This window comes from Leptonychotes weddellii, chromosome 9 (genome assembly GCF_054177405.1).
Source record: "Leptonychotes weddellii isolate Sample4059 chromosome 9, ASM5417740v2, whole genome shotgun sequence".
Taxonomy (NCBI): domain Eukaryota; kingdom Metazoa; phylum Chordata; class Mammalia; order Carnivora; family Phocidae; genus Leptonychotes; species Leptonychotes weddellii.
In genome coordinates, this window is record NC_138377.1 from 112166794 (window position 1) to 112179225 (window position 12432).

Below are 12432 nucleotides of genomic sequence, written 5' to 3' on the forward strand. Positions count from 1 at the left end.
AAAAAAAAAAAAGATTTATTTATTTATGGGGGGAGGGGCAAAGGGGGAGGGAGAGAGAGAATCTTCAGCAGACTCCCTGCTGAGCACAGAGCCTGCTGCTGGGCCTCGATCTCACGACCCTGAGATCATGACCTGAGCCAAAATCAAGAGTCAGACACTTAACGGACTGAACCACCCAGGCGCCCCTCAATTTGTACACTTTAAATGGGTGAATTGTGTGTGAGTTATATCTCAATAAAGCTGTTACAAAAAATGTGTAAAGGAAGAAAAAAAAATCACATAGCCCACAAAAACCAAAACCAGCTCAGCCAGAGGAGGATTCCTGATCTGCCTTCTACTCCTCGCTTAGTTTTGGTATTCCTTGTGATTCTGCATTGTATCTTTCAACCGATGGATGCTTTTTCTTTAGTCTTCTTATTAGTTAGCGCTAGAAATTTTTACTTAGTAATGATGCTATCTGTAACTTTCCTCCTTTTGGGTTTCTTGCTTGCTTTTTTTTTTCTTTTGTTTTTTTTTTTTTTTTCTCCCCGTTTTCCCCCATGCTCTGCCCAGCACTACTTCTTGGATCTTGGAGACTTAAGTGACCCAATGGGCACTGTCTGTAGATGATTATTTCTTTTGCTCATTAATGAAATATTCACAGATGCATTCAGTAGCCAGTATGAAATGTTTTCACAGACCTCTTGGCTTACCTTGTGTACTAGACAGTGAGGTCTAGTCTCGGAGCTTGACTATTTCTTATTTGTGTAAGCCTTGATTATATGTGTTTATGTGCCCGACCTAGGGGAAGGCATAGAACTGTTTGGTTGTTTGTCTTTTTCTTCCTCCTCCATGACCAAATGTTCAGTCTTGCTGAGACAGATGAATGGGTGAAGAAAATGAACTCTGGTTATCTACTCTCATGAGTAAGACTTATCTGGCTGACATGGGTTCTGCAGGTCACGGAGCTCCCTGGGCCTTGCTGGTCTGGCTTCCCGAAAGCACAGTCATGTATATAGAGTTGCATTTGCGCCATAGAACATGTGCTAACTCAGTGCCTTCCCCGGTAGGAGCTGCTGCTTCCATGTTGCAACTTGAGCAGTGACATTTAATGATCAACCAGACAGGGCTCAGCCTTGCAAACTTGTGCTGGAAAAAAGGTCCTTGAGCGTTCTATTTGCTATAACTCAATAAACAAAGAAGGCTTAGTGGGCACACGTTACCTCCTTAATATCACCTGGACGCTTGCCCCTTTTCCAGCGTGTCATGTTTCATGGATTTTGTCCTTCCTTCTGACTCTTACACCTCAGGGCAGAAAAAAAGGGTGCTAGGACTTGTGATTTATATATATTTTTCCTGATGGATGCATGCTTAAAAAGAAAAGTGGCATGAGAAGGACACCTTAGCCCTTTCCTTGTAGACGACAGACCAGCTGAAACATCGTGCCACCGCAGGACAGAGTGGGTAAAGAGGCTGCCACCCCCCGTCTGGGAGATCTAGGTTTCAAGCCCCACGTTTACAGCTTAACAATGATTAAAGTGGACCGTTAATAGCCCTCGACAATGATTAAATCTCTGTGCCTTACGGTTATTTACAAATGAGGATGATGATACCCCGTGTGATTGCTAGGAAGATTACATTAATGTATATAAGGTACTGAATGGGTTGTCAGGCATGTGGAAAATACCCCCGTGAACGTTAACTTTATGTTAACAGAGAGACCTGTATTCAGATCAAAGTTGCATCCGTATAGGAGAGACCCAAACCGTTACTGTGAAAAAGAAGACCGGAGTTTTCGGCAATGAGAAGCTCAGAATGAGCTGTCTCAGTGTGATGATGATAGTTATTTTAGAGATCATGCAGAGATCACCCCAAGCATACTGCCTTGGTCATGGAAGACCACCGTGGGTCTCCTAGTCCCCTCGTATTCCACACCATCCCAACTACTTCTGCTGTGTTAAGAGTAGGTTTGGGGGCAGGTGTTTAGAAGTGATGGTATTGATGTGTGTTGCATGAGCTATGACTGAGGAAGGCACTCGGAGGGAGGCCAGGATAACCGTCTCAGAATTTTGAGCCTGTGTATTTGAAAGTCTGACCTGTAAAGAAGAGAGCCTCTACTTCCCCTGAGTATCAGACAAACTGAATGCGGCCTGGGGAGCGTGCCAGGGAGGAAAAGGTGTTCTTGTTGGGTGGAAAGAACAACTTGGTCAAAGTTGGTGCCACCTGGCAGTTGGAATAACACTTTCTCTAAGGTAACCAACCCCCTAGACATTGCTTGAAGGCTCACCTAGGTTTTTGTAGAGAAGTATCTGAGACCAGCATGAGATGTGCTTGACCTTGAAACTACCTTTCCCCTCTAAGACCCTGTGCTTGGATGACAGGGGTGAACATGACTGTGTAAGTACTTGTTGCTTCTAGACTGAAGACAGATCTTATAGCCCTCAGAGCTTCTGCTATTGTATGTTCCAAAGCAGCATAGAGTGGAAGGTTAAAGAAGACAGTTACTTGGGGAGCTGGGGGGATGGGGGAGGAGGGGGTGGTGAGGAGCAGAAGTCTGTAACTTCTTGCCCACCCTCTATAAACCTCAGTATTTCAGAAAGTTCAGATGTTAACACAAGGATGCTTTGTCCAGGGGCCTTCCTGTTAGGAAAGAAGGGGACTCCGAACCGGGTCTTGAAAACCTCTTCAGGTTGCAAAGAGGAACTCCTTCGTACACATTTGGGAGAAAATGAGAGCTTTCAGGCACACTGTGTTCAAAAACTGGGGCCCACCTCTTTTGCTCACCAGCCTTTCTGTGCTCACTGTGAGTTCTGTTCCCCGGGCCTCTCTCTGTCTCTGCGCACATTCCCAAAGCCCTGGTTCTCACCATAACCTTTCAGTGGGTGCACTGAATACTTTTGGTTCCAAAAAGAGAAGACAAAGTATCTTCGGGATTCTAACCATGAAAATGTCTCTCTGGCTGGCTGCTACTCCAGCACAAGAGGAGGTTTCTTCTTTTTTTTTTTAAGATTTTATTTATTCATTTGAGAGAGAGAGAGCACAAGCAGGGGGAGAGGCAGAGGGAGAATCAGACTCCCCGCTAAGCAGGGAGCCCGATACGGGGCTCAATCCCAGCACCCTGAGATCGTGACCCGAACCGAAGGCAGACGCTTAACCGACTGAGCCACCCAGGCGCCCCAGGAGGAGGTTTCTTTTGGCATTGAGAGGAGAAGCATTGTTGCAAATGTGACTTTCTTCTGTGAACATTTAAGACACTGGGGTTCCCACTTGAACTTTCTTTTGCCATGGGTAACTGATTTGGTTTACCAGCTTACAGTTTTCCAGGCAGAAGCTTGTCTGAGAGTTGTTTTAAGCTCCACCTGGGATTTCTGGGCAGTGGTTCTCTGGAGTTTTCCATTAGCCAGTTCTCAGGATGTCAGGAAACTTAACAGTCGATTCTTCTTGTCTTCCTTTTGAGAAAATTGTGCTTTGCTATATATACATACATCATACACATACACACATAGGTATGCATCTAGCTCACATATAGTTGTACAAGGATTATTTTAGTTTTATTTCACGGCTTCTAAGCGTTTTCACATAAGGCTGCTTTTCCATGCTAGCTGACTTACTTAGAGAACTCCAGACTAATACACTAGGATAAAATATAGCAGCTCTCCCTGAGCCGGAGAAGCCTTGATGTTCCCCACCACTTTGCTCCCATTGATAGAGGTCTTTGCTTGGGGTGATAGGTGGGGAGGAGTATGTGCATGTGGATAAAAGGGAGGACAGACTGAAGATGATTTTACAGGGTGAGAGGATCCTGTGTACACCAAGCAACACATCTCGAACTGAACCAATCTTTCTCTGTCCCTCCAAAAACAAAAGCTGGCCACACTTCCCACATTCTCCAGATGTATCTTGCATCTGCCGGCTCCCCCCCACCTGCATCACCGCCTCCCTGATCTGGACCACCATCATGGCTCACAGAGATGGTTACCGTGACTCTGCTCCATGGGTCACCGTCCATTCTGTTTTCCACTCAGCAGCCAGAGTGATCCCTCTAAAATGTATATCTGTTCATGTGACACCCTGCTTAGAATCCTTAAATAGCACCCCTTTCCTTTTTAAGAGTAGTCCAAACTCCTACTCGTAGGTTTTCTCTGCCGCTGGTCTCACCATCTTTCCTGTCTCCTGCACCCCTCCGGTCCAGTCAGTCACACGTTCATTCTGAGTCTGGTCCTCTTGGCCCATGCTCTCCATCAGCCCTGCCAACACCCATGCACCTGGCTAGCTCCTGCTGGCTTTTCAAGCTTGGGCCTGGCAGTCCCTTCTCCAGGAAGGCCCTCCTCACTGGTCCTTTGCTTGCCCCTCTTGGTACTCCCATTGCCTGCCCTCAGGGTGGGGAGCCCCCCCGGGGGGGTTCTGGCTGTCTTGTGCTTGCCTGTCTGCAGGACCTGGCCTAGGGCCTGGCTCGTAAGGCTGATATTTAATGAAGGGAGCCTTTCTCATCCCCTCATCTGTGGCTAAGTGCTTCCTGGAGGACAATGCTGACAGCCTTGAGTGGACTTGGGCATTCAGCTGACCCAGCTGTGGTCCTTCCCCGCCCCCCACCCCTGGTATCTGATGGAGTCACCTCCTCCCCTGACAGGACAAGAAAACCGTAAAATTTCTCTGGCTCCTTTATGTCCCTGATGCACTTTGGAGCTGAAGTGCACTTTCCTGGAGTTAGTGGTGGTTCACCTTTATGCATAACGATGCCTGTCAATTAGGAAAGACATCCCTTTTTTTCATATGGAACAGTGGTATGTCACTTAGGGTAGCCCAGAAATAACTAAGATGTCTCTAAACTAGCCTGCGTTTTGCGTTAGAAGCTTGACCTCATTCGAACATCCGTGAACTTATTTCTATTCTTTAGAAATTAGTTGGGATAAAATTGTGACTCAAGTGGCCCCCTTTCCATTTTTTGTTCCCTGAGAAGAGGCTGAGTTCTCCACCTTCTCTTCCAACAGAACACTTTATAATCATATGCTTTTAAAAATGGTTGCTCTTGAGTAAAGATTGTTAAGGAGCTCCCTGGCAAGAACAAAAATAAATGTTTAAAAAAAAACTTAGAAAGAACTAGTGAATATAAGGACACTGGGGAGGGGGAGGGAGTAAGGCTGGTGTGTGACTTATTTCCTGTCCCCCACCCCACTTCCTGTCCCCCAAAAATGAAGAGAATGAGCTTTTATATGCAGTGCCTCATTTTTATGTGACTGTGACCCCCAAATCAATCCTTTTAGTGATAGACGTGGGACATGCCGTTAGCTTTTCCAACAATTTAGATCGGTTTTGGTTTTCATCGTTGGTCATTCTAAGAATTCCAATGAGTAGAAGGATCTCATGGGCAAAATAAATTTGCTTTTCCCCCTGTATATTTGTAGTTTATAGCAGCTTTCATTTTTCTTTTATTTTGAAAAGCAGAAATGCCTTTAATCACATTAGGTGTGCTCCTTCTTCGTGGAAGCCAGGAAAGAGGTCCCCTTCCTTTCTCCCATAGCTCTGTAGTTGGAAATTTGGTAACTACTAAATTTTAAGTTCTGGCATTTGTATGGAGAAGCCATCCATCTGCTGGCGAGACGTACTGCCCGGGGCTTTTCGAGAAATCCCTTAATAGTCCTAAACACTAATAATATTTATATACATTGAGATGAGACAAAATTTACAGCAGGCTTCTGGGGCTGAGTCCAGGACTCTCTAATCCTGAATTTCCTGCGTGTTTTCCTGCCTCCCAGAATCCTCGGGTTCTGCTCTGGCCAGGGGAACACCAGCTTCTGTCCCTGGAGCAGTCTCTTATTTACAGAGTTTGTCCTCTAGCAAACAGGTCACCTCTCCTTTCTCCCCACCCCCCATCACACTCCATTCTTATTCCCCTCGAGTAGTCGATAGGTGTCGGGCAGTTTGGATCACGTACCATAAAGGAGCCCCTTGATTTGTGATCCCTATAAGAGGAATTGTTCTGCTTATAAATAACATGATTTTACCTAATTTAAGCTTTGCTGAAATTCCTTCTGAAGGAGCTCTCCTTGCCAAAACAAAACCCTAATTCCCCAGCCTTCATGCTGCTTGTGGCAAGAACTGACTGACCGTGCATTTCCATGTAACACACGCCTTTGAAGGGTCTCGGGGGACCACTGCCCAGAGATGCCGTTTCCATTGGAATGGGGAATGGAATGCAAAATACATCTGCAGATACTTTGTCAGGTTTGGGGGATTTCTTTTTTCTTTCTCCTGGTGGAGATGCCCAACATTCCATGTGGGTATAGCTGATTCCCAGCGAGTGCACAGGGATATTTTTTTCTATTCTTTTAAATGCTCTCGAGTTTTTAGTACGATTTAATATTAATGCCTGCCGCTTATGATTTTATATAGCATGTTACTTAAATTATAAGTGAGGGAAAGGGGGCTTGGCAAGCAGATATTGGCCCCCATTAGTCTCTGTTGGTGATCGTGAGATTCTTCATCAATTTTCCCTTCCTCCAATCACAAAGCATGGTGGTGGCTGATGGCCGGGGACTTCAGTGCTCCAAGTGGGGTGTGCGCTCAGCACAGCTGGTTCCTGCTAACACTCGAGACTCTGAACACGGGGTTCTTCAGCCAGTTTCATGTTAACCACATGAGCCCAGGGGTCTATTATATTACAGAAACCTCGTAGGGGCAACATAACAAGGCTGTGTCTCTCCTCTCCCCTCACCTGATCCCTCTTCTGTCAGCTCGGCCCGCTCTGGTCGTGGTACCCTCTGTGCGACTGCCGATGACCTCTCCATTATGAAAATCTGACCGTGTTGCTCCTCCCCTGCCGAAAATCTTCAGTGATGCCCATCACCCACCAGTTGGCGACTAGCCTCCTGCTATCTTCACGGGCACCCAGTCCTCTCACCACAGCGACTGGATTGCCTTTACACACATTTACGTGTGATTTCCTCTGTGTTATTCTTTATTCTTATCCTCCTCGTCTTTCATCTTTCAGCTCCAGCCTCAGCATCTCTTCCAAACCGTCCCTGATGCCCAGGGCATGCCATGAACCTCCACTCAAGTCTGTACTTATCTGGCATATTGCCCATTCCTTGAGGGCAGGGTCTAGCACACAGATGTGGCACATTGCTAAATGAACACTTGCTAAATGCATCGACAACGAAAGGGTAAATGGACTTATGTTCCTGTTACTACTTTAAAAACCTGAACTAAAAGATACACAATTTATTTGTTTCCTTAGATCTTGAGCCTTGAAGTTAACCTCCATAATGGGTATATTTGAAATTAAATAGTCATTGAATCTATTTGATAATATTAGATGTCTTCACGTATGAGATCTGATGGTAGAGAGAGCGCACGCACTCGTGTGTGTGTGTGTGTCTATGTATGTTTACTACAAATAACGCTAGGCTTGTAAATTCAAATTAGCGTTACCCTCCGCAAGATGATCACCTTGGTGGACAATATACGTATCACCACATTTTTGCAACTCCTATCTATAACATACTTCTTTGGTGTGCTTAGAGATATTTACTCCTTGTTATTTTTTGGGTAGCTCAGTTTCTGGAAATAGCCAGAAGTCATTGAGGCAATTCTGGTAAACAAAAGTGATATAAACCAACAGGAATGGTTTTATTCTTTGCTTATAAGTAGCTCTGAAGGTGTGTCTCAGGATTTTTCCAGTTGGGTCTAACGAATAGCAGGCACATAAATAAGATAAAAGTTTATTTCTCTCTCATACAGACAAGCCGAGAAGTAAGCAGTACAGGGTTAGCCTTTTGGGGGACCAAGATCCTTTTATCTTACTCCACCTTCTTAGTGGGCTACCTCATGTCCAGGATGGCTGCTTGAGCTTGATGCATTGCTCCTGCATTCCAGCCGGCAAGGAGCAAGGGCATGCTCACTCTGTTTTAAGGAATCTTCCAGTAAGTGCCAGCCAAAAAAGTTTTCTTACATCTCATTGGCTGGGACATACGTCACTTCTAGCTACAAGAGAGGCTAAGAGATATAGTATCTAGCCAGGTGGCCAAATGCCCAATTAAAAATCAAGGTTCTATTACCAAAATAGATAAAAAGAATAAATAATGGGGGCGCCTGGGTGGCTCAGATGGTTAAGCGTCTGCCTTCGGCTCAGGTCATGATCTCAGGGTCCTGGGATCGAGTCCTGCATCGGGCTTCCTGCTCCTTGGGAGCCTGCTTCTCCCTCTGCCTCTCTCTCTTTCTCTCTGTCTCTCATGAATAAATAAATAAAATCTTAAAAAAAAAAAAAGAATAAATAATGGAAGGCAACCTATGGTCTCTGCCAAAGGATAATTTCAAAGGTGAAAATTGCAAAATTATTTTAAGAAGCTTGACAGTATCATGAGAATTTTCTGTTTTCTTCAGAGGTGACAGTGTTCATTTGAATGTCCAAGTTCTGAAATTCACCTTTTTGCAGTAAAGTAGGAACTCTTGGATGCAGTTCGTGGGGTGTAAATTGGTAAAAACTTTCCAGAGGATAGTTTGATCTGGCGAGATCAATCCTGGAAATTGATCCTCAGGAAATAATTAAGGATTCTCATGAAGATTGCAGTGTTCATTGTAATAATAAAATGTTAGGAGTAAACAAAATGTCTCATAGTAGGAGACAGGTTATAACTTACGCTATACTGTGAGATGCAATGCGGCTGTTAAGTGATTATGGAATTCATAGTATATTATGCCAAAAAATGGTTTCAGGATGGCTTGTTCCTTTTTTGTAGATATTTATATGTATATTCACATGCATAGAAAGGGACCTGGGGGGATCCACGTGAAGGTATTGATAAAGGAGGTATTTGGGGCAGATGGACTAGACGTCCCATATATTTTCATTTATTATACATATTTAAATAATTTTGTGTTTGTTTCAGAAAAAGCAGGAAACATAATGCAAACCAGATTTCATATTTTGTTGATTTATACTTTATTTGCTAGTGAGGCTAACAGCCCCACAGAGTGTGATCATTACATCGTTGTTATGGAAATAAAATGCCAGCTCATCTACTTGGGACATGAATTGTGGAGCTCTGCTTTTTAGACACTTCTTTCACTTAAGTTTAGCAGAGTGGCTCAAAGGAGATGGTTTCTAATACGCTATGAGTCCTCTGGGCTCAGAGACACTGCCCACCACCCTTTGTTTTTTTTTGTTTTTTGTATTTGAGAATGACAATCAGATGCAGGGACTTGTTGGTTATGTAATAGGTTAGGCTCTGTGAATAAGTTAATACCATCATTTTTTGGAGTCAGACCTTTGGTCTACAAGCGTACACAGGCTTTTTCTAAAGCCCTTTTGTAAACCCGAATAGTATCCTCTTTACTATATTCCAGTTTCATCATTTTTTAAATAAACGGCTTTTTGAATGATTTTAAAATACTTGTAATAACATATATGATAAGATAATTTTTCAAATAATCATTTCTGCACACTAAGGCTTTTCAAGGTATTTCAAGGAACGCATTCAAAATGCAGAAGGAACAGCACATAATGCTTTTAAAAGGAATAATACGCGGTATTGTTCCCATAGGGCTACTGCATTCTCATGTTGGCCTCAGGCAAACCTCTAATGTGGATATTCCTACCCCCATTTTATAGATGTGAAAAGAGAGGGTCAAGGTCAGAGAAGCTAATGAGTCATCAGGAGCACACAGGGAGTAAATAGGAGAGGCTGGACTGGAAACGCAGAGTATTTTCTCCCACCTTCGTGAAACTGTGACTGTGCTCTGTAGCATTGCCCGTGCGAGCCTGCTGCGGGCTGCAGAGCCCTGTGATGCTCCGTCTGGGGATTTCGTGGGTGGGCGGTTGTCTGTCACTGGGGCGATCTGGTCCGGGGTGGCCGGTGACCCGGGACAAAGCAGGCCGGGCCCGGAGGAGGCCGTCCAACCCCCGTCCCCCCCCCCCCCCACCACCGCAGTCTCACCTGCTGTCCCCTCCGCCCCCACAGTGTGCCCGAGCGCGTGCGGGAAGCGGGCGTGCACCGAGAACAACGAGTGCTGTCACCCCGAGTGTCTGGGCAGCTGCAGTGCGCCCGACAACGACACGGCCTGCGTGGCGTGCAGGCATTACTACTACGCGGGCGTCTGCGTGCCCACCTGCCCGCCCAACACCTACCGCTTCGAGGGCTGGCGCTGCGTGGACCGCGACTTCTGCGCCAACATCCCCAGCGCCGAGAGCAGCGACTCCGAGGGGTTCGTGATCCACGACGGCGAGTGCATGCAAGAGTGCCCCTCGGGGTTCATCCGGAACGGCAGTCAGAGGTCAGTCGTGCAGCACCACCACCCCCCGCCCCCGCACCCCCCGGCCCCCCAAGGAATGGCGACGTTGGCGCTGGCCTTGTTCCGTCTGGACCTCCCGGGGAGGTTAAGGGCCATGGGTCCACTCCCATGGGCTGGCGTAACTGACATTTTATATGAGATTCTATAGAGGGACAATTGCCCCCCCCCAAAAAAATAATCTGTTTGTTTTATGTTGTGTTTTGGAAGCCTACTGCCTGGCCATTTGAAATTAAGTGCCCAGCTTGCTGGCCTAGGTACCTGGAGGTCACAGTCTCCCCTCCCTGCACTTCCCAGGCTGCCTGCCAAGCAGGTGTGGGGTAGACCTGGGAGGACTGTACATTTAGGTTGTCCCATCCCTGGTGCCACTGAGCACCAGCTCTGTGAAGTCTTGGGGAGTGCAGGAGAGCAGACAAGCCAAGCCCCGAACAGTGCCCTTGACACAGCCAGCAGACCCAAAGTCTGTTAGCACACACTCCATCCTGTGCCCTCACTAGCTGCCACGAAGAGTAACCAGCAGCTTAAAGTAACCTGTGTTTTCCATCAGCACCTGCTCCTCTCTCTCTCTCTTCCTCGACACCCCCTTCTCTCAGTTTCCTCTGTCTCTCTCATTTTCTTTCCGAACATTGAGACTTCACTTGGGAAGCAAAGAGGTTCTTTACAGCAAAAAGCATCCCTCTGGTGTATGTCGGCTGGGCTTCTTTTTTTTTTTTTTTTTAAAGATTTTATTTATTTATTTGAGAGAGAATGAGAGAGAGAGAGCACATGAGAAGGGGGAGGGTCAGAGGGAGAAGCAGACCCCCTGCTGAGCAAGGAACCCGATATGGGACTCCATCCCGGGACTCCAGGATCATGACCTGAGCCGAAGGCAGTCGCTTAACCAACTGAGCCACCCAGGCGCCCTGTCGGCTGGGCTTCTGTAAATTTTTTGTTGGTTTATGTTTTTGAGAAAGCAATAGTGGCATTGTTATAAAATACAGAACTATAGCCCTGGAAGCAAAAGACCAGAGGCTTGGGGTAGTTCGTCCCTCCTCTAGGTAGAGCAGAGAACTCTTAGGAAAGAACAGCTTAGTGGCAGTGGGCCAGATGCTTCCTTCATCTTCAAACCACAGATAAAACTCACATTCTTTCATAATATTAGACACAGAACAACTTTCCACCTGTTATAATGTCTTTACTATTATAATAATAAAAATTATCCCGAATACTTTTTTAAAAGATAAGTATGCCAAGGACGCCCCAGTGAACTGTAAAGTATACATAGTCCACCCAGAATAAGTCAACCACATTTTACTCACAGTTTATTGGTAGCCTTAGGACTTAGGAGGGCTTTCCCAGTACCCTGGGGCAAGCCTAGAACCCAGATGAGGCTCAGCCACAGTTTCTCCTGGGGGTGGGAGGAGAGATGGGACAGCTGGTGCATGAACTGGGAGTAGTACCATCTTTGTCCTGGGGATACATTGTCCTGTGATGTAGTGGACCAGCAGGAGGGGAGTGCTATGCATTTCAGCGGTGTTGTTTCTCCCACTGCAGTGCATTTTCAAAGAACTGAGCTGTTTTATTCCCTACCGGTTCTTATAGTCTGTTCAAAGCTACAGATGTACCTCTTCTATTTTAAAATAAAACACCGTCAAGAAAGAATAAATACCACCCTCAACCTTTAAGACCTATTTGGCACTGAGTTTAAAATACTTATTAATACTGTTTATACCCTCCCTGTACCCAAATGGATTCAAGGAAGCTTAATCTATAAACATGTAATCAGAACACTGCCTTAGAAAAACGTTTTTTTGAAGTGCTAGATGATTCCTAGACATTTTAGTAAAGGTGTTTGGTTCAGAAATTGCTATTTGAATAAAATGTCGGGGAAAGCTAAACATACACTTAACATTACGACCTAGAAATCATACTCATGGACACTCCTCCCAGAGAAATGAAAATATATGTCCACGTAACAACACGTACACAGTTGTTCACAGCAGCTCCATTTGTAATAGCCAAAAAAACAGCTCAGATGTTCTACAGTAGGTAAATGGTTAAACAGACTGTGGTACATTCATACCATGGACTATTATTCAACCATAAAAAAGAGCAGACTGTTGAAATACACAACAGCTTGGGATAGATCTCAAGGACATTATGCTGTGTGGGGGGAAGAAAAAAAGC

The 12432-nt window shown here is 45.5% G+C and overlaps 1 protein-coding gene across 4 annotated transcripts in view; it reads left to right on the plus strand.

The window, feature by feature from the left end:
- IGF1R (insulin like growth factor 1 receptor) overlaps positions 1-12432 on the plus strand; it is a 257133-nt gene that overhangs the window by 223871 nt on the left and 20830 nt on the right. For all 4 annotated transcript variants that reach the window (XM_081831580.1, XM_081831581.1, XM_081831584.1 and 1 more), the window contains one exon: positions 9939-10251. In XM_081831580.1, the coding sequence (XP_081687706.1) occupies positions 9939-10251 (313 nt within the window). The remainder of the gene's footprint in view (positions 1-9938; positions 10252-12432) is intronic.